The following is a 22,166-nucleotide window of genomic DNA, read 5'->3' as shown; positions in this document are numbered from 1 at the left end:
ACAAGGACGAAGGCAATGTTGATACTTTTCGACGGATGCTTCATCTTTTTGTCACAGTCGCACATACCCATTATGAACGATTGGCCAAGAATGGGCACACACTCAGTGGCACAAACCAAAATGGTAAAGATCTAAGAATCTGCCCATTGCGATCGTCGCCTGTTATACTTATCAAATGCCACTGCCATCGGAATAGTGGCTATTCCATTATAGAACCCAATGGAATAGGACAATATTCGATTTGTGATTACAAAGTTTCCAGTATTCAAGCAGCCCTAAAATCGATGCCAATGGCAAGCTTACCACAGCCTCCGTTTTTAGGCATTATTGTCATAACAGGCCGTGTAATACGCCGAACGAATAACCGGTGGACCATTAGGGTAACAGAATAGATACCAAGAGAAGGGAAGCGCAGTCGAGGCTGGCAGAAAACTATGTGGGGTGATGAAGTTAGGAAATTCGCAGGGGCAAGTTGGAAGCAGCTAGCACAACACAGGGGTAATTAGAGATCGCAGGGAGAGGACTTCATCCTACAGTAGACATAAATATAGGCTGATGGTGGTGATCATCATCATCATCACAAGAGACAGTGAAAAAATGGGTGTGTAGGAGTAGGTAGGAGCCAACAGCAGCCCAACACACGCCTTCACCGAAGAGTGTGGGTTCGGCACCCATAAGCGGCAAGCTGTTTCTTCTCCCATTTACATTTATCTTTACATAAAAAAATCCTAGTAATAAATAAACATGTCATATGCGCCAAGGGGAATATCTTCAAAAATTTGGAGGCTTGTATGATCTACGCGTCAATATACCGCCCATCATCTTTTATTCGTCTATTCGTGCCTTCTTAGTTTTGGATAACCATTGACTCCGTAGCTGATTTCTAATCTCATGACAGCTATACCACACCCGTTTGTTCGATTGTATTTCTTCAGGAAGGGTTCCAGTCTATGATTTGGTGTTATTACATTGATATACCTTGATGTGCGAACCCAGGTATAGAAAAAATGTCTAGAGAACTATATATGGCCGCATATATTTATTATTATTATTATTATTGTTATTATTATTATTATTATTATTATTATTATTATTATTATTATTATTATTATTATTGTTGTTGTTGTGTTGTTGTTGTTGTTGTTGTTGTTGTTGTAAAGAGGTTTATTGCGCGAGTCTAACAAACAGGCAGTAGCTACGAAAAGTACTCGGCGAGAACAAGTTGGTGGCGTTCGAACGCCGAACTCGGTCCTTCAGATCATGATGATGATCGCTGATCCCAGGATGTCATCGTCTTCATCGCTCATTTTAATTGCCCCTGTCGAGGAAGGTGAAGCCATCCTAGCGATCTAAGAGGTGGGAACAAGAGGGTCGAAGTACGGCTTGAGGCGGTTTACGTGAGCAACACGTCCACGTCGACGACAGTCGCCGGGCGGCGTAAGAGGTTCAACGACGTGGCAGCTATGGCGCAATGGCGCAAGGTAAATGTTTTGCCCACGAGCTTTCTGCATATGTCTCACTTCGATTTGCGCACGGCCCATGACATCCCGTTGTTTACGAAATGGAAGTAGTCATTGTGTGCATCGCCGTTAGTTCTGTTAAATTTAATGCACACGGCTTGCATAAAGCTTTGCTTCAAATGGGTTTTTGTTGAATTTGCATTTGTTTTCTCATTGGTCTGAGTTATGTATCAAACGCGCATAGCGCTTTTACCTCATTCTTGTTACAGCAAATGTGTGATTCTTATCACTGTGAGTTGCGTATTACCGGTCCAATATATATTCATTTGCGGCATCGGCTTAGCTGAATTTTCTTGCCCTCAGCATTGGCTCATTTATTTCTTGTTCATCACATTCCCAAGAAAATTCTGCTTCGCGAGATATTGCTGCCCTTAGCATTGCGCAATTGATTGGTCTGCGAAATTTCTGACCAATTGGTCTGCACGTGTGAAGTCGGTTGATGCGAGTTTTTATGAATACATTAAATTTTTGCGAAGCGTATTGCTACCATGGCACCATGGTTGTGACCTGTAAATCTGCGGAAGCGTGAAAAATAGGTCCCGGTGTGTTCAAATCCCCTCGCGCGGTTTCCTGCTCGCTACGATGCGCAATATCGTCGCGGCTCATAAAAAAGAGCAACAGCAACAGAAACAGCACATTGCATTCCTGTACACCAATTTTCATCGACATATGCGGACTATGTTCACGGAATTGCGTACCTCAGCTACCATCATCTTTGATACCCGTCACAAACAACAGTCCACAAGTCTCTCTTAGGTACGAGAGATGCCAAAACATTTCTCTGTATGTGAGCATGTCTTCGTGTCTTGCTGCCCTTTCCCTTTAGGTATCCTTCACATGTAAGGAAGGCTGAATATTGACATCACAGCTTCAGCAGACCTTCTTTCTGAGGAACGCCTTAGTGATATTCCGGAGGACGGTATGGTAACGTGCATTACATTTAATTTCAGTATTTTAGAGTCGAATACTTGAACAAAACCATTTGTCTGGCCTGGCATACATGTGATGACTTGGTATTCTGAAAATAACGTTGTAGCCTTTAGACGGATTAGGACCTCATAACTATTGTTACCACTAATTTAAAGGAAAGAATCAGATTGAGAGCGAGAAAAAACTGATAGTTCTGGGCTTATTTCAATTTGTCCGTTTTGGTCGCGCGCTATAACCTTCATCATGGAATCGACTCACGCAGCAACACGCTTCAATAACGATTAACTGTATTTAAAACACATTGAAAACGCTCCATTCAAACAAATACGCAAAAATAATCCCAAAAATTACATAATAAAAACGCTGGTGCTCGGCGCAAGTGGGTCCACCATGTCGCTGGACAATAGTCGTAGGCATAGCAGCGCGCAGACTTGGTCGTAGAGCTTGCCGTGGACTTCGACGGCGAGCCTTGCCCCAGCAGTCCAGCACTTCAGCGTACAAAGACCCTCAATCCGCTTCCACACGTCTAGTGAACCTATGGTACCAGCGACGTGAGTGACGTTAAGTCGGTGGTCCCGTGATCAACAGCGGCCGCACAGTCAGCATCTCCGCTTAGACAATCACGGTGGAGGTGAGAGATGGCCGCCTGCAGAGCCTTGAACTGTTGTGCTGCCATGGAGACAGCCGGTGCTGCACGAGATGACGGGCGCGTTATGTCGTCATTGTGCGCCGTTCCGTGCTTGGAACGCCGTACTGCCGGCTACTCTGGGCGGGCGAACCTGGTAGAAAGAGGAAAAATGGCAATGAGTGCGACTGTGCCACGAAGAGAGTCAATTTCGCTAACTCCATCTTTACCTGTGGCACACCCAGGAAACATGGCACAAATTTCAGCAGACCTAACCCACTATGTGGCAGTGAACTACTTTTTGAGCGTTCTGGATTGTCTGAAGCTGCTAATTATGTGAACTAATTAAATATAATATTTATGCTTTACTCTTCTAGAAAAGCAGGTTTTTCTACTAAGAAGTTCTGCCAGAGGAACAGTTTATTGTTAGAAATGAGGCTCGCAATACACAACAGTAGCATACGCGAGCCTCAGTGAGTACGTATACTCCTCTAGCTCATGAAAGGAAAAATTCACATCCACCCGTATGTAGCACCTTGAGGAATTCTCCAAACTAAATTGCTACACTCCTCTAGTTACTCCGAACAACCTTGTATGTTGAAAGGGTCTGAAGGCGAGCTCGTTTGTATATTCATGGTATAACGAACAGTGTTAAAAACACGGACATCAGGAAGAACACAGGACGGACGCTGACTGCAAATGGATGCTCTATTGTACGTGCACGAATATGTAACTTGAAATGGAAAAATTTGAGACAAAAATAGAAAAAAAAAACATTTGGGGGGGGGGGGGGTTTAGATGCCAGTCGCATTTGGGTCTGAAGGTAAAACTAACAATCATAGCATAATTAGTCAACTAGATATCTGTATTCCTTGTGCGTGAGAACGAGTGAAATGGAGCTGACGCATAACGGGCATGAGCGCACCATCGTGAAGGATTTAAAAATTTACCGTACTCTACTGTCTCGATAACGGTGCAGTACCTTAGTATCATCAAGCACCGGCCTGCACCCGCAATTGGTGCAGTGGATAAGGAGATTGCTTCCATTCTTGTTTTTGACGTTATACGCATGTTCCCGCAATCGTTCGTTGACACAGCGTTTGGTCGGGCCGATGTACGTTCTGCCACAAGAGGTCGGAATCTAGTAGACGACTTCCTTGCTGCTCTACACTGGGCACGAGGTGTGATTCTTGCTGCAGGAACTGTTATAGGGGTGGCTGGCGTTGACTCTCCTGCATATTGAGCCAAGTTTGTTGGGGCCCGAAAAACACCACGAACACCGGCTCGCTCTGCTGCTTTTTTGTTTATTCTGTGAGAAATTTCGTGCACGTATGGGATAACTGCTAGTTTTGTTTGGTCGAGTTCAGGCCTTGCCTTATCCTTGGGAGTTCTGATCTATTGGCAAGGCAAGGACTTCAGACAAGGTGTCTGAACAAAGTAGGTCTTCCGGGTGGCCGCTGGCTCTAAGGCACGGGATTTGGCTGTTGAAGCCTCGTTTAATTTCATGATGGCAGGAGCGATAGATGGCATCCTTGATGGCTCCAAGTGCGTTGACAGGCTTAACAATTCTCACGTAACCCGACGTGTAGGGAAGTAGGTTCTTCATGGAGCAAAGGGCATATGCCTAGCAGATGTGTGTGTGTGTGGGGGGGGGTGTAAGGGGGGGGGAGGTGGAGCTTCAGGTCAAGAAAGCAGATTACGCCTGCCATCGGCAGTTCCTTAGTGAAAGTGAGGCCTTGGAAAATGTACTGGAAGGCCCTGACAATTTCATCTACTTGGACAAGGACTACTTCTGATTTGGCAGTGAATAAAAACACGAAGTCGTCGTCATAGTGGAACAATTTTAGTAGTCCAACGTGTTCTATGTGATCCTGTCGGTGGCTGTCGCATTCGCCGTGTCCCACCCCGTCGGCATTTGTACTATCTAACTGCTAAAAGCAGTTTGAAAGGAAGCCTTTCTGTGGGTTCGTACAACAAGTGATGTCTGGGCCACTCCCATGGCGGTCATTTCCCATGTGGCGTCGAAAGCACCTATTGAGGTGGGGGCGCCTTCGGGTTGAGGTCAAACACCCCTTTCCAAGCGTTGAGGTCCCATAATGGCCGAGCACCAGGCCGGGAGCGCGCTTGTACCTATTTTACCTATCATAGTGTGCGAGGAGAAGGTCGCTTACAATTGGGGCGATACGGGAGCCTACGCAGACTCCATTCTTTTCCACGAACAACTGCTCATTGTGCCTATCCACTGTGGAGCACCAGTAAATGTCAGAAATTTCAAAAAATTTGGCAACAATGGCGCCGATGGGTTTCTGGAAGCGCAAGACGCCACGCTCATGGATGCCCTCCTGTACCACGGTGGCAAGATTCTCTTCGGGGAAGACATAAAACATATCCTTTATTTCCACTGAAAAGGCAAGCATTCCGGGAGGGCAGGACTTGGCCAAGTACAGAAAAACCTCTCACGGGCTGCGGACCAATAACGGATCTTTGACTTCTAACAACGGCAAGCAGTTTAGGAGGTCAGACCCCAGACAGCTTTGCGAAGTTCCAGCGTCGGAAACGATGACACTAAAGGGGGTGCCCTTCTCGTGAGTTTTTGCCGTGAAAAAGGCTGAAAGGCAAAGCTCGTTTGAGCTCTTGAGCGTGACTTCCAACTTCGTAAGTCCTGCTTTTTCGCAACGTTCAATGGCGAGCTTCTTGGCCTTTGTTGGGATAAAATTCATGGACGAATTGAAATTGTCGTGGAAGGTCCTTTGCGCCAACTGTCAGCACATCCCGGAATTGGCTGCTACAATACCACCTTACTTATCTGCTTGCATCAATTTCAAGTCGTTGTCGCACAGGAACGAGACCGCGCTTTTTTTTTTCAATCGCTAAGCCTTCCTTATTAAAAATGCCGAGCGGGTTTTCTTTGCAACTTCGGGCTATTGTCAGGTAGATGACAATTTCCCCTTTCTTTCACAGCTCTTTGCACAGTACGGCTAGGACTCGTAAGTTTCACAAGGTGAAAAAAAGAAAAGAAGAAAAACTATCGTAAACTTCGATTTAGAAGCAGGTTAAAAAATCCCATGCGGTCAAAATTAATCCAGAGCCCCTCACAACGGCTGCCTCATAATCACACAAATGTTTCGGCCCATAAAATCCCAGAATCTTGAACTTTCACAAGGTGGAACTATTTCTATAATACCATCCTTGAGCCCCGTATATTCAAGCGAACTCACGCAAGCCACGCAAGCCTTTGGGCTCGCGAGGCAAAGTAGCTATACAGGGTGTTTTTTTTAGCTGCACCAAATTTTTAAAATCAGAAAAATAGATATCTTGGTCTCGTTATGTTTAGAATTCGAGTGTTCGGATTGGCGGCCTCTAGATACAGAGCAATTCTCGCACTTACGTGCGTACATAGCGAAGTTATGGTAATAACCTTTTTAATTATCAACAATAAATGGCTACAGTAATTGAGTACTTTGGGGCACGTCCTCGACGCTACCTACCTCAACGAACAAAGTTTGAATAGCGGAGTTCAGGTGGGAGCTACGCGAGCAATTAGTTCCCCTTGGCAGGCTCCTTGAAACCGAAACGAGCCGCAAAAAGAGCGTCTCTGTCGTTGATGTCGCCGCCCCCCACATCTACAACACACACGCTCTTTTTGCGGCCAATTTGATGAGCTCCCACAAGAACTCTGCTATTCAAAATTTGATCGTTGGGATAGGTAGTGAGGAGGACGGGCCCTAAAGTACTCATTTGCTGTAGCCGCCTATTGTTGATAATTAAAAAGTTATTTACCATAACTTCGCTAATTACGCCCGTAAGTGCAGAAATTGCGCTGTATCTAAGGCCGCCAATCCGTACACTCGAATGGGAAACATAACGTGACCAAGATTTATATTTTTCTACCTAAAAAAACTTGGTGCAGCTAAAAAAAAACAACCTGTATAGAGTCTCAAACGTGGTTCTCTATAGCTTGTTAAGTTGGAATGCATGTTTGTTTCATTGTGTTCTTAATATTGGCATAGCAGTTAGGCGCCTATCTTATTTTTCTTTGCTCATGCTCTTTAATCTGTACCCACGCAATTCTAAAGCATCTTTCCCCTCCCTTGTGTTACTCCAGTTATTTTGTGCATTTTCTATGTCTGCGTACATCAGGTGTCCATAGAAAAGTGAAACCGTTAAGAAGCCCACGCCCTTTGCCATTCCCTTTGTGCCATCGTACTTACGATAAGCTACCGGTGTCTCTGTCCCCATCATATGGCCTCATATCGGCAAGTATAGAAATGTGTCGTTTCTGGTGTATCACTCACTACAGAGTTGTATGGTTGATATGACATTTTGTTTTCTTTTTATCTTTTAAATTTCAAACCGGACGTTTTCTCTTTTGGTACCAGTAGATGTAGATTCTCCTAGCAGCTTTTGCTGTAAAGTCAAAGTACCCGCGGATTGGACCTACAGAGTGGTGAACTTGATGCGGCATTTTAACAGCGAAGCTGCTTAAGCCAGCCGTAATTTGCTGTGCGTATCAAGACTCTACCAAGAAAGAAAATAAAAGAAACCTTCTTCTCGAGGCGGGATTCGAGCCCGCGTACCCCCGGTCCCAAAGCGAGCGCCGTAATCACTAGGCTTTAAAGACACGCTTGCAGAACTTGCATTTATGCGAACCATATGATTGCGTTCGCGCGCCGTCGTCTTCGTCCACAGCTGGCGCGTACGTACGCTCGTGCTCTACGAGGTGAAGAGGTTTTACGTGCTATGAGAGCGAGAAAAAGGGAGAGACGCATCCACGGAGCGGGTCTCCTGAAACGCGGTGTCGGCATTCGAACGCGGTGTCGGTGTTGCAAGCTGCGCTATGCAACGCGCAGTGGCGGCCGTAAGTCCTAGACGCGCGAAAAGAAATTATCATCATTACGAGTATTAAGATGAAAAATTCGCGCGCACTTCCGGAAAATGCTGGGCTACGATCGCCCAGCTTCGCTGTTTCAAGCGTGGCGCGTCTGAGTCCAAGGTTAGGCGTTTTTTTTCTTTTCACTTATACATTTCTAGCCAGACCTTTTCTCTATTTGTGCCTTGAGATGTATGCATTAACATTCTCCTCGCATCTTTTGCTGTAAAGTCAAAATACCCACGGATTGGACGCTATAACGCAGCCTACAACGCTTCCGCTAGTCTCAACTTTGGTATTGATTTTTTTTAGCAGTGATCAACACATGTCTTTTTTTCAGCCCCTATCATTAAAAAGTTCTTGCGCAGAACTCTGGATTTCGAGAAACCCAAATTGCAAAATGCCAGGGAAAAGCCAAAGCGTCGGTAGCGTCGCTTGCACTCGCTTCTCAAACGTTGATGTCTTGCTAGCTGAGCCAGACGCTGTACCAGGCCGCACTCCCCCATTTCTCTTTCCCCTTCCTTCTGTCACCGCACACTTGCACAGCTGCTTGCTGCCACTATGTTGTGGGCTCAAGCAGCAGCTGGGAGCTGGAGTCTTTTTTCCCTCTCTCCTTTAGCATGCTGTCAGTGACTCATCATTGTGCTCATGGTGTATTAATCGTCACCTTGAGCAAGCTAATCGGCACTTTTCAGTGGGTGCGATCAGCCCACACGCTGCTAGATAGGCACATTGGTACGAGGCATAGATAGGCAGAGTGCCAGATTATGATATGGGAACATGTAAGTAGCTCACACAGGCTGAGTGATTGTTGCGATCCAATTTAAGGGCAATGTCCTTAGAAATCGTCATTATCATCACAGAGAGCAAATAGGGGAAAAGGGGGCAATGACGCCATTTTAGTAATTCTAGGGACTAAAACTATGCATAGCAGACATGGAAGACGGTAACAGGATGAAGTTGTGCAAGGCGTGGAAGTTAAGAACAGACCCAGAAATCGGAAGCGTTTCAAGAACTTCTGTACAGCCCTTGGTGCCACTACCTTTTGCAACGCTTCGGCGGTCACAATGTTTTCAGAAACAAGGTCCTACAGAAAGAACTGAGTGACCGGGTGTGCCTTGCCCGGAATCATGATGACACGCGCGTCGTTGAAGTACTCCGAAAATATCTCCGTATTGATGGCTTCGAAACAAATGGAAATAATGAAAACCAAGTGCGAGTCGAATATGAATACTATTGGTTCAAAATGCAACTTTTTAGCCAACCAGAGATATGAAAAAAAATGTCAGTGTGTTGTCAAGCAGATGATCTACAGGAAAATTATACTTTGTGGCCAACAAAATTGTCTAGTACAACACTGTTGCTTGACAGTACCACAACTGCAGTTATTTAATGCTGTCATCAAGGAAGGATACCATTTTATGCAAGTATAACATGTACCATAAATTCAACAAATTTAGCAGTAAAGTCGGGGTGCGGGTTTTATGCAAATTTCGTCTTCAAGCATAGCTTAATCAGCGGGGCCATCGTATCGTGGCCGAAGCTTTAAACTTTAATTTATTAATGTTGATGTGTATGTTAAAACCATAACCAGATTATCAGGCATGCCGTACTGGAGGACACCGGATTAATTTTGACCCCCTGGGGTTCTTTAATGTGCACCTATATTAAAGTACACGACCGTTCATCTATTTCGTCCCCGTCGAAATGCAGCTCCCATAGTGGGGATCGAAGCCGCGACCAGGAGAAACGCCTTAGCCGCAAAGCTGCCGTGGTGCGCATAGAAGTGTTGATTTGATGTGTAGTCGCTTCAGTAGTGTCGCCTAGACGCTACGGTACTTAAATGCGTCTTTGCGTCTGCACACCCTGCGTCAGTTGCTCGCAAGACAAATTTGCACGGTGTTTATTTTCAGACACAGTACAAACGTACCGTACATTTATCTTAAATTTATCCAGTTTTTCCGCAACCGCTGTCATGTGCAGTAGTAGCGTTTCTTTGCCTTCTTACGTCGCCTTTTCTATCTCCCACCCTCCCCCTATGTATTTGAGCTGTTACCCAAGAATAGCAAGGTTGCTTTTCACTCATTTCAAGACTGCGTTGGTTCTACCCCATGCTCTGCTCCCTCTCCCTACCTCTTCTCTACCATTATATCTACCTCCCTTCTGGAATGTTGCACATTAGTACAAAGGTTTGCACTGCAGATTCCGCAATGCTTTTGCGGGGGGTAACGGATAATTACGCCAGTCATAGTGGCAATGCAATTGAAAGGTTGCAATGAGTTTTTCATGTCGCCTTTCCCCTCTGCCGCGCACCTGCCATAAAGCACCAACCGACGTGGCGTGCAAGACAGCGACAGCAGCAGCAGTGCAAAAGTCGAAGGAAGAGGCAAAGAAAGGTTCACTTAAATATATTAACCAACCTCATTATGCCGCTCGAGAGCCGCCCGCTTTGCAATGGATAATGCTGCAATCCTCCTTGGCTGGGTGACCACGATATTGCACCTGGCGCCTTGCCCTTCACGAATATAGTCTTGAAAGATGAACTCGGCAGCCTGCGTGGTCTTCCCAGATCCAGTCTCGCCACTGATCACCACCACACAGTTACGGTTGATGACACTCACAATGTCCTCCCTACAGCGTGGAATGTAGGTCAAGTTTTCGTAAACATGACCATGCTCTTTTAAATTCCCATCAAAGTGCAGGTGAACTCTGTTATAAGAATAATGAAGTCCCATGTGACATAGAAACACCTTCATTATACAGTTAAACCTTCATATAACCAATTTCAATATAATGAAATTCTCAATATAACGAAGTATACAGCTTTCCTTAACTTCTTGTCCATAGAACACCATGCATTTTGAACGTCAATATAACGTAGTTGTTGATGCATGTAAATCTCGATATAAAGAACTTCAATACAGTAAAATTTTGTTAATTCGACTCTGGTTAATTTCATGTACCGGTTAATTAAATCATTAACGAAGGCCCCGGCCGGCGCCCATGCATTTACAATGTAGTTTTCGACAGCTTTTGGACAAATAGTAATGTTATTCAATGAAGCTGCTGCAGGCCTTTGGTGCTTTTGCTGGAAAGCAGTTTGTCTTACCTCGGGTGTAGCCTCCAAAGGCAGCTCCTTGGAGTTACCACACTGTGCCTGTGGCTGTTACTCTCAGGATTGATGCAGTTCAGCATCATCAACACACACGTCAGCGTGTCACGCGGGTGGATGAGCGGGTTGCCGGCCAAGACGCCGAGGCTGTACTCGGGAGAAGCCGCTGTGCCACACTTGACGACTTGGCGAATCATGCTCGCGGCAGCTTCTGCTCCAGGCGAATTTTGCTTCTCCGAACTGCGTTGACAACACATGACGATATTTAACACTGCTTTTGAAACGCACATTCTTCATGCAAGGCTTCGCGGAACGCTGCAGCTTTTCCGAGGAAAGGTTTTCTACATTATTATAAGTAAACTGCGCCTTCCGAATCAGAACAATGACGATTTCATGATCCATTCGGAAAATACGAGAGATAGATTCTAGCAATCCAGTTGTGGTGTTCTATTCTTGTGCTTTCTTACCACCCAAGTATACTGCCGTTGTCTTGTCGTTGTTTGCGAAATATACGCAGTAATCTTGGTTCTGCAAATACCCAGCTGTCATTTAGCAAGTTGTAACGTAATTTATCCTAACGAGACTGAAAAGGAATATAGTTTACCAAAAGATATTTTCTGCGCGACAAAAACTGCTATTTACCATGCTTTTTGACACTTGGTGTTAAATGTGACCATAAAGTGATCAAAGTTCGGTAGTATACGTTAGGATTTTTTAACGTTTTATTCATTCAAGCATGATTTCATTCCTACTTATACAGGAAGGTACAAGAAATAGGAAAGGTACCCTAACGCAATACGTTTCCAGGACACTATATCGTCAGCTACCGGCTTTCTTGTGCCACTTTCTCGTGCTGCAGTTTCCAGCATCTCGGTTGTGTGTTCCATTTTGGCATTCTTTTATGAAGGGGCGGAAGCCGGGAATTCATTTTTTGATTCATCGCTGTTGTCGATGTGACTCAGTGCGGCGTCGGAAAAGGTTCCCAATATGACAAAAGCAGTCTCAATGCCCGTCTTAATTGTTTGTTTGCCTTATTAATTCCTACACCATATATATGGCAGCAGTAATCAGAGGCATCGTATACTCAAAGGAACGAGAATTGCTCCAGTAATAGAATTATTATTATTATTATTATTATTTTCCTATGACTTCTGTAAGCATTTTACTTATACCTCGGCTCGCTCTCGAAGGTGTATATACATGCAATAACTCTAAAGGACAGGTTTGAACACTTCCTGAAGCATTACCATTCAACAAACTCATGTGTTCTAGCTGTTATGGGACTTGAAATGAGCTGTGGAGTCAATGCTTAACCAGCACTACAAGGCACGGATAAACGAATAGATATTCTTGGCGCTATATTGAATCGTAGATGATACAAGCCTCCCAATTTGCGGACGGGTTCTCTTTGGCGCGTATCGCGTTCTTCTTCTCTCCTTCTCTAGGATTTTCTTTTTGTAAAATGCAAAAAATAACTGCCTTTTCGGCGGGCTTTATCTTCCTTCCACCAGACTAGTGCCGATAGGAGACATTACCGAATGCGCACAAGTTCACTTGAACCGCTCAATCATAACCACCTGCACCGCCTTGGGGCGTGAGGATCAAGTCGTGAAAATTTGTTGCTTTTACGGATGATAGCTCAATTCTACACTTTACGGAGCCGCAATGTTGATACGAGGCGTAAACTTCTTTAAGAACTACTTGAAATGGTTGCATGTAAACCTTTAAGGTCGAGTTTACGAATTCTTGACTCCGCAACAAAAAGAGAGCTCGCTTTTGCATGCATTGGAATCTCCTTCCTTTGGACATTGTTTCCATTTATGATAACACCCTATTTAAATTTGCCTTACCTAACATTATATAATTATTAGTTACCATGCCTTACCATACTTTGTTATAATATTGTGCACTATGCTTATTGTCTACCCACTGCCCTCCGGCATGCTTCGGCCATCAGGGCAAATAAATAAATAAATAAGTAAATAAAGTGCTTCTATACGTACGTGTATCCAAAACAGACAACATTGCTCTGTAAAATTATGGAAAATAGCAAACAGTTCAAATATTTGCGCTGATCTCGCAATACTAAACTCGCATATTAGAGGTGTTTTACAGAGTGGTGCACAAAATATCAATTTTCTCGCCTTTAGGTGTCTCAATATCTACAGTTTACACAGTTGCGCTATCGGTATTATTTCTCAGTTACAGTTGTAAGCTATTTTCTGCAATTTAACATCGATTACTCAGATCAATAATCCACTACAAGCCAGTGGGGACACTCTAGGTTGTCATTGTATATGCAGCAAGCAATAAAATCCGTCCATTAGATACAAAGCAAAATAATTTTTCCATTCTCATTTATTGAGATAGAATCTTCCGAGGTGAAAGTATCCTCTTATGAAACGGGGGATTTCAGCAGAGCCAAAGCGCGGACACCTGCAAGCAAATAACTCTGGGTAGCATGAAGCAACTGCATATCGTCGTGAAGTTGGCGAGGTAGATGACTCTCAACCAGGAGCAAAGCGTCGACTACAAGACGCACATCAAGGTTAACGTTAAAAGGCACTAGGTGTGGCAAAATCACAACATGCGCGGAAGTTGCGTATACTGCCTCCTAACATTATAATCATGCATGCAGAGTTTGAGAGGCTGGTAAAGACCAGATGGACGCAGCGACTAAGAATGCGGGATACTAATTTAAAGGGACAACATCAGGAATTGGCTTAACAATCATGTCGGTATTGAATATCACGCTCAAGTAAAATATAAACGCAACTGCACAATGGTGCACGGTTACCGAAGCATTTATTTTTATTTTCAATGAGGGAATGAGCGCTATAATCATCAATGATAAATAAAAGTACATTTTATTGAACCATCGAAGAAAGAGTAATTTAAATAAGAACATTTTCAAGCTAATTCTGATGCGATGTGAGGAAGCTCGGCCATATCAACTGTGTTACTACTCAAACGAAGCAGAATAGTGCTCCTTATGGCTGTTCATCTGTATTGATACAACGATTCCTCCTTCGTTGGACTCTGTACAATAAATTAAACGCTATTATTTTTTGTTCACGAGACGAAACAAGCCGTTAAATTGATTTTCAATATTGAAATATTCAGGGCTTTTTACTCAGTTACCCGCCGCGGTGGCTTAGCGGCTATGGTGTTGCTTTGTTATGCACGAGGTCACGGGATCAAATCCCAGCCGCAGCGGCCGCACTACGATGGGGGTGAAAAGCAAGAAAGCCCGTGTCCCGTACATTGAGGGCACGTTAATGAGCCCCTGGTGGTCACAATCATTCCGTATCCCCCAGTACGGCGTGCCTCATAATCAAGTCATTGTTCTGGCACGAAAAGCTTCAGAATTACTTTCAATTCTAGTGAGATTCGGCAAGGAAAAATCCCCACCCCCACCTCCCTCCCTTTAAACAATAGAACTCAACGAAATACCTTTGTATCATGAGCAAGCGTACGGTGCCCCTCGATACGACCATCTTGTGGTGGACTCCTTGGATGGTGCATGGTGCTTGCATGCTATTGCACTGGGACACCCTGTCCTTGACGCCCACCACAACGATCAGGTCGCACTCGGCCATTGGGAAAAGTCTCTTCCGATGTCCTACGCAGCTGTCGCCGGCGCGTTCGTTGTTCTTGTTCCGCGGCTTGATCAGAAGGTCACGATTGCCTGGGCGAGCGTCGAGAATGGCCATGTTGCTGGATACGTAGGACACGTCGTCTTTGGCCCCCTCTGGACGTGTGACGAGTGATTCGAGGAAGGCTTTTTGGGGGGATCTGACGTACTTCCGAGAATGTGGATACGCAGCCGAGTCGCTTAACGGCGGTGTCACTATTCGAACGCGCGAGGAAATTTTTTTTTTCGATGCCACGGGTGCTTCTCGCGCCAGCCCGTGAGAGCGTGACCTGATTGCTGTTTTTCTTTTTCCTCTCTTCCATTGTAAACTTAGCGCAGCTCCCTGCTCTCTGATGTCACCTGAGGTCTTACGCTAAAACACTTTGACGCTAGCAAGGAAGTTGGAGAATAAAGTATCTCAGTTACAGAGAGAGATGGGCAACTATTTCATTTACCATCCCACGTCTTACGGTTCAAGTACGGTCCATATATGGGAGAGCAGAGTCACCTGGCATATTACACAGAGATCAGGATATTTTAGTGGGTCATACGAGCTAGTAAATCGTTGAATCGCACAATGAAGGATGGTTTATACCCCTCCTTTGAATTCCTTACCCAAAACAGCCTAATTTGCCATGCCAATCTGAAAGAACATTTATCTTATATCCCATATATATTTGCCAACTTCCAAATCGTCAGTTCACCTTGTCTTTGTTTATTTCTCTTAACTAGTCAATTTAGAGCCAATTGCTCATTAAGCGGATGTGATACGTACTGTTATGACCAATATGAAAGGAAACACAGGAACGCGTGGCAAACAGCCTCGAAAGAGAGTCGGAGCGATACGCGGATGGCGCTGCGAAAAACTAGAGGGGAAAGGAGGGCGCTCTTCCACTAACTGTTGGCACTCCCACCAGGCTGGCATTTTTACAAAGCAGCATTTACGTCATTTCGCGAATAATATGATATCTTCCGACAGTCGATAAGACGGTAATCGTCGCAGTGGCTTACGCAGTCATTTTTTTTTCATTCATTATTTTTTCTTCGCGCAACGACTTGATAGTACTCTTACACCAAGCTTGCCCTATATTTCTTTATTCTTTATTTGAATCGACGCAGCCAGTTGTCAGTGGCGCCGTATAAAACAGTGTTATCACTGTTTGCTGATGATGCGAAGTTCCGCACTTTGCAGAGGTGCGGCGGGAATGCGACCAGTTGTTAGAACAGCGTCCCCCTTTCCACATTGTTTCCGACGGCGGCCGCTGCGTATCACCAATAGCTGGGTCTGAGGGTGTTTTCTATGCGTTCCTGTTTTCCCTTTCATATTGCTCATAATAGTACCTTCCGGTGAGCATCAACAAGCGACACAAAGCTGCCACCGAGTTGCTGGCATCAATGTGACCAAACTTATGCACGTTTCTGAATGCGCACACGGAGTGCTAAAATGATTTTTTGGTTTCTTCGAAGCTACAAAGGAATTACTCAAACACGTCTTTTCTGCTACATACGTGCAGAAGCAAACAATATTTATTAGTAAAATCATCTTCTTTAGACTTGGGAAAGACAATCAACTTTTATAAATACGTTATGTCTTTTTATTGACCAAACCATCTGATATCTGACGGGGGCAGCGAAGTGTGGAAACATGTTAGTATTGGACGAAACCAGCCAGCTGCATTTGTACAAACTGGATGTATACAGATAAAACCAAGACCGCAAGAAAGTTACCTGAATGGAGTCCCCCTGCCACAAGTTAACAAAAACATACTAGGTTGAAATATGCGAATTCATGCTGACATTATGAATAATCTTGATCTCAGGGTGCTCAGAACATTCGGCAATTGCCCCGATCCGCGGCAGCGGACGTGAGCAGGTTTATTGCGCAAAATTCCAGCAAGGCATAAAATTTCATATAATATATTTTGGGATTTGCGTGCCAAAATCGCGATCTGATTACGAGGCTCGCTGCAGTCGGGTACTCCGGAATTAATTTGCCACCTGTGATTTTTTAACACGCACCCAATGCATCGTACAGCAACAGGTTTGTTCCACTCCTTTCGAAATTTCGACCCCGTGGTCAGGATCGCACCGGCGACCCCGATCTCAGCTGCGCAACGCCACGGCGCTACTGCGTTATAAAAATTGCTATTTTGGAATTACTTTGCTGCCATTTCGTGAGATACCGCAATTGAAGTCGATAATAACCGGGGAATATATCAATCGAAGCAGTACGTTCTTCGCAAATCTTTTTTTTATTCACAAAAAAAGGTTTTCAAATTTTCCACGTTTCATGGTCCTCCACGCTTATAACGTTGAACGCAATATCGAATGTGTTTTCGACTATAAAAGTTCTACCGTTTACATGAGATCTGGGGCTAGTCCTTTGGAATTTATTTTCTTGGGACATTTTTGAAAGTTAAAATTTTGCGATTAGTTATTCGAGAAAAAACACTTCCTTTTTTAGCATCAATATTTATTTTTGTTTCGCTGTATAGATATTTATTGCCACAATAGTAACAATGGGTCACGTTTGACGAACGTTCAGATTTGACGAGAGTTTCAGCCAACGCCGATGGAGTTGCCTAGAAGAATGTATCATCATCATCATCATCATCATCATCATCATCAGCCTATATTTATGTCCACTGCAGGAGGAAGGCCTCTCCCTGCGATCTCCAATTACCCCTGTCTTGCGCTAGCGTATTCCAACTTGCGCCTGCGAATTTCCTAACCTCATCATCCCACCTGACTTTCTGCCGTCCTCGACTGCGCTTCCCTTCTCTTGGTATCCATTCTCTAACCCTAATGGTCCACCTGTTATCCATCCTACGCATTACATGGCCTGCCCAGCTCCATTTCTTCCGCTTAATGTCAACTAGAATGTCGTCTACCCCCGTTTGTTCTCTGATCCATACCGCTCTCTTCCTGTCTCTTAACGTTACTCCTAAGATTTTTCGTTCCATTGCTCTTTGTGCGGTCCTTAACTTGTTCTCGAGCTTCTTTGTTAACCTCCAAGTTTCTGCCCCGTATGTTAGCACCGGTAGAATGCAATGATTGTACACTTTTCTTTTCAACGACAGTGGTAAGCTCCCAGTCAGGATTTGGCAATGCCTGCCGTATGCACTCCAACCTAATTTTATTCTTCTGTAAATTTCTTTCTCATGATCAGGGTCCCCTGTGAGTAATTGACCTAGATAAACATATTCCTTTACAGATTCTAGAGGCTGACTGGCGATCCTGAATTCTTGTTCCCTTGCCAGGCTATTGAACATTATTTTTGTCTTCTGCATATTCATCTTCAACCCAATTCTTGCACTTTCTCGATGAAGGTCCTCACTCATTTGTTGTAATTCCTCTCCATTGTTGCTCAATAGGACAATGTCATCTGCAAACCGAAGAATGTATAGCTTAATTTAATGAGAAGTGGCCTTTCTTGCACGGGAACTCTGTTTGGAAGTGGAAAACACTCAAACGATTTTATTTCTCTGGCTCTGTCTGTCGTATGCTAATAATGACTAAGAACTCAGACGGCGGAGAACTTGTCGTTGGCGTCGATTGTGGCAAGACGAGAAACCACTGTGATGGGCTTTGTGGTAGTGGCGCAGCTTAGCAGGGAATCACGTCCGGAATCCCTCGCCGTTCCAGATAGCAATACGCATTGAAGATACACCTGGTATATTCATAATGATCATAACAAGCAACATGTCATTGTCTTTCAGATTCAAACGAGTTACTTTTGAATGAGAAGCATACGATCGAAGCGTTAAATACGTTGAACCAGTGCAGCGCGCAAGATTAAGGTATATATAAATGTGGGAAACGACCAACGTAGCATATCGCGCGATTTTGTTACACGTATTGCGTAATATTGCTAAAGCCCGCAGTGCAGGAGAATTCATATGCATTTTGGGATCTCTCTTCCGCAAGGCAGGTAATTTGTTCATGGTTACACAAGTTTAAGTTTAGCGCAAATGACGAAGGTGTGTATACAGGGATGGCTGGTAATATATTCCTTTTAAACAATGACGCTAGAAATAGTGCGTCCTTTCATAAAGGAGAACTGAAATACGCATATATGCCTGTGACTATTGCATGCATGCATGCAGATGCCCATTCAAGTACTATTCTAGAACGTTCAGTGGCTATCCGACGCTGAAGTCCATGGGACATCCCTATGACTTCCTATCTTGGAGGTGGAACTATAGTACTTGTTTGGAATCTCCTTAGGATATTGGGTGTTGCCTGAGGCCGTCATTATCGCCGAAAGTGATTGCCCGAGAGTACGTCCCCTGTAGCAGGACTGCTCTCTCGTGTTTCCCTCTGGACATATGAGGCGTCATCTAAAGGAGGCGCCGCGAAGTCCCTGTGCGTCCTCCGAGATGCGTGGCGCGCCGTCCAAGACGTGTTTCCGGCTCCCTCAATCACTTCCGCCGCATGCAGCCAGCAAAAGCATAACCTTTAAAATCAGCATCTGTTTATCCAGAGGGCATCACCACTGAGGCATGCATTTGGACTGCCCGCACGCAAAGCGTCGAATGTGTTGGGCTGCGTGTTTGAGGAACCAGTGTTGCGCGGGATAAATTTTTTCGCGCCCAGCATCAAATTAATTTTTAAGGAACTTGCGTATTTTTTTCACTCAGAAAAGGCCCGTGAGAGAGCACACAAAGCGCAATGTGGCTGTAGTTAGATGCCCCAAAATTAATGCTAATCGCATAACCAGCTAGCATCCAGGCACGGACCATTTCCCAAAGCTCGGGGTATACGGGTGTTACGTACCTTATCTACGGGAGGTTGGCTAAGAAGCAGGCGATTTCAAGTATGTTCATCAGAAATTTAATAAAAATTTAATTTACATAGCAGTCATTAGAAAATTACTAGTAGGTATTTTGAGATAAAATAATTTTGACGTACAGAAGTGAACTATTAGGAATAATTCGTAATTCTACAAATTCAGGAAGGTTCTTTTCTTTTTTAGTATCTCTAATTACGTGCCTTCGCCAGCATTCGTTCATCGTCTTTCTTTTCCACGTCATCGCGAGCCAGCGAGCGAGCGCGCATGCTGGCTCGCTCCACGGTGTTCGATTCAGTCCGGTTCCGTCATATGTTGAAACCTCCAGAGCAGGCCGTGAAGGCGCGCAGTTCCTCACCGTCACCAAGACTTACGCCAACTGACGACAAGCGCCGCCGTGTTTTCGGCAGCCCTCCCGGTAGAGAGCAGTGGACCAGCGACGGACAACGACAAATGTACTTTCCTCCTGGTCTCGACCAACAGCATCAAGCCCATGTCGGACAGCGATGCCCGCACCACCTTCTCGAAGCACCGAGAGTGCGTGACCGCCCAAGACATTACCGCTGTGCTGGACGACGGCCTCAAGGCGGTATTTTGTACCTCGTGTGCGCACTTCGTCATGCACTGCCCCAACCTCCTTTACGAAGCGTCTTCGCGACTGACGTGGACCACTGGTGCAAGCAGGCCACCGGCCAAATTCACCCACCTGATACTTGCTCAGTGGCGCTCCATAAAGGAGGCTGTGGACGACCAGCGCCAGCGTCGCCGCTGCGAGTGTTCCGTAGGCTACACGCGAGGTAAGACTAACTGCTTTCCAGCAATAACACCAAAGGCCTGCAGCAGCTTCATTCAATAACTTAACTCTTTGCCCGACTGCTGTCGAAAGAGACATAATAAATGTATGGGCGCCAGCCGGGGTTTTCGGTCACGATTGAATTAACCGAAAGTGAAATTAACCGGAGTCAAATTAACAGAAGTCAGCCGTATTGAAGTTATTTCTAACGAGGTTTAACTGCATAAGAACATTTCGTTAAATTGAGGTTCAAAATACACGGTGTTTTATGGACAAGAATGTAAAGAAAGCTGTATACTTCGTTACATTGAGAATTTCATTATATTGACATTCGTTACTAGAAGGTTTAACTCTATGATGAAGGTGTTTCTATGTAACATGGGACTTCATTGTTCTTAAACCAGAGTGCAGCTGCACTTTGATCGGAATTTAAAAGAGCATGGTCAAGTCTACGAAAACTTCATAGCTCGAAAAGCACTTGACGTACATTCCACGCTGCAGGGAGGACATTGTGAGTGCCATCAACCGTAACCATGTGGTGGTGATCTGTGGCGAGACTGGATCTGGGAAGACCACGCAGGCTGGCCAGTTCATCTTCGAGGACTACATTCGTGGAGGCCAAGGCTCTAGGTGCAATATCGTGGTCACCCAGCCAAGGAGAATTGCAGCAATCTCCATGGCAAAGCAGGCGGCTCGCGAGCGGCACGAAGAGGTTGGTTAATATACGACGTATTTATGTGAACCTTTCTTTGCCCCTACCTTCGACTTTTCCACTGCTGTTGCTGCTGCTGTCGCTGTCTTGCGCGCCACGTCGTTTGGTGCTTCATGGTAGGAGCGCGGCAGAGAGGAAAGGCGACATGAGAAACTCATTTCAATCCTTAGACTGTATTGCCACTATGACTCTTGACTGGTGTAATTATCCGTTACCCACCGCAAAAGCACTGCAGAATCTGCAGTGCTCACCTTTGTACTAATGTGTAACATTCCAAAGGGGAGGAAGATAGAATCGAGAGAAGAGGTAGGGAGAGGGAGCGCATCATGGGGTAGAACCGACGCATTCATGAAATGAGTGAATAGCAACCTTGCTACCCTTGAGTCACAGCCCACATATATGGGAGGGGGGGGGGAGGTAGGGAGATGGATAAGACGACGTAAGATGGCAAATAGACGCTACTAATACAAACGACAGCGGTTGCGGACAAACTGGATAAATTTAAGATAAATGTACGGCATGTTTGTACTGTGTCTGAAAATAAACACCATGCAAATTTGCCTTGCGAACTGACGCAGGGTCTGCAGACGAAAAGACACATAAAAGTACCGTAGCGTCTAGGCGACAATACGCAAGCGACTACACATCAAATCAGGACTTCCGTGCCCACCACAGAGCTTTACGACTATGGCGCTTCTCGAGGTCGCGCGTTCGATCCCGACTGCGGCAGCTGCATTTCGTCGTGGACGAAATACAAGAACGCTCATGTACTTAGATTTAGGAGCACATTGAAGAACCCCAGGCTGTCAAAATGAATCCGGATTCCACCACTACGGCATGCCTGATAATCTGAATATGGTTTTAGCACGCACATTTACATAATTCAAATAAATTTTAGCATAAACTTGCATAAAATCCGCACCCCAACATTACTGCTAAATTTGTCGAATTTTAGGGGTGGTTTACACTCGAAAAAATATGGCATCCTTCCTTCATGACATTAAATTGAAGTTGTGGTACTTTCAAGCAAAAGTGTTGTACTAGATAATTTTGCTGACCACAAAGTATAATTTTGCGGTATAATATTGGCTGGGGAATAAAGTTACATAATTATTTCGTACCTCTGGCTGGTAAAAAACGCATTTAAAACGAATATAGTATTCGTATTTGACTCGCACTTG

The 22,166-nt window shown here is 44.8% G+C and overlaps 2 protein-coding genes across 3 annotated transcripts in view; one reads left to right on the top strand and one right to left on the bottom strand.

The window, feature by feature from the left end:
• Positions 1-22,166, top strand: part of LOC125942958 (uncharacterized) — a 773,958-nt gene that overhangs the window by 379,661 nt on the left and 372,131 nt on the right. The window contains exon 4 of the mRNA XM_049661239.1: positions 20,775-20,985. Within this exon, the coding sequence (XP_049517196.1) occupies positions 20,775-20,985 (211 nt within the window). The remainder of the gene's footprint in view (positions 1-20,774; positions 20,986-22,166) is intronic.
• The window catches only part of LOC125942222 (uncharacterized), a 343,209-nt gene continuing 324,178 nt past the window's right edge, over positions 3,136-22,166 (bottom strand). For both annotated transcript variants that reach the window (XM_049660381.1, XM_049660379.1), the window contains one exon: positions 3,136-3,229. The gene's annotated coding sequence lies outside the window, so the exon portion shown is untranslated. The remainder of the gene's footprint in view (positions 3,230-22,166) is intronic.

This window comes from Dermacentor silvarum, chromosome 1, assembly GCF_013339745.2.
Source record: "Dermacentor silvarum isolate Dsil-2018 chromosome 1, BIME_Dsil_1.4, whole genome shotgun sequence".
NCBI classification, from domain to species: domain Eukaryota; kingdom Metazoa; phylum Arthropoda; class Arachnida; order Ixodida; family Ixodidae; genus Dermacentor; species Dermacentor silvarum.
Note: the sequence above shows the minus strand (reverse complement) of the source record. Positions and strands in the feature narration are given on the sequence as shown.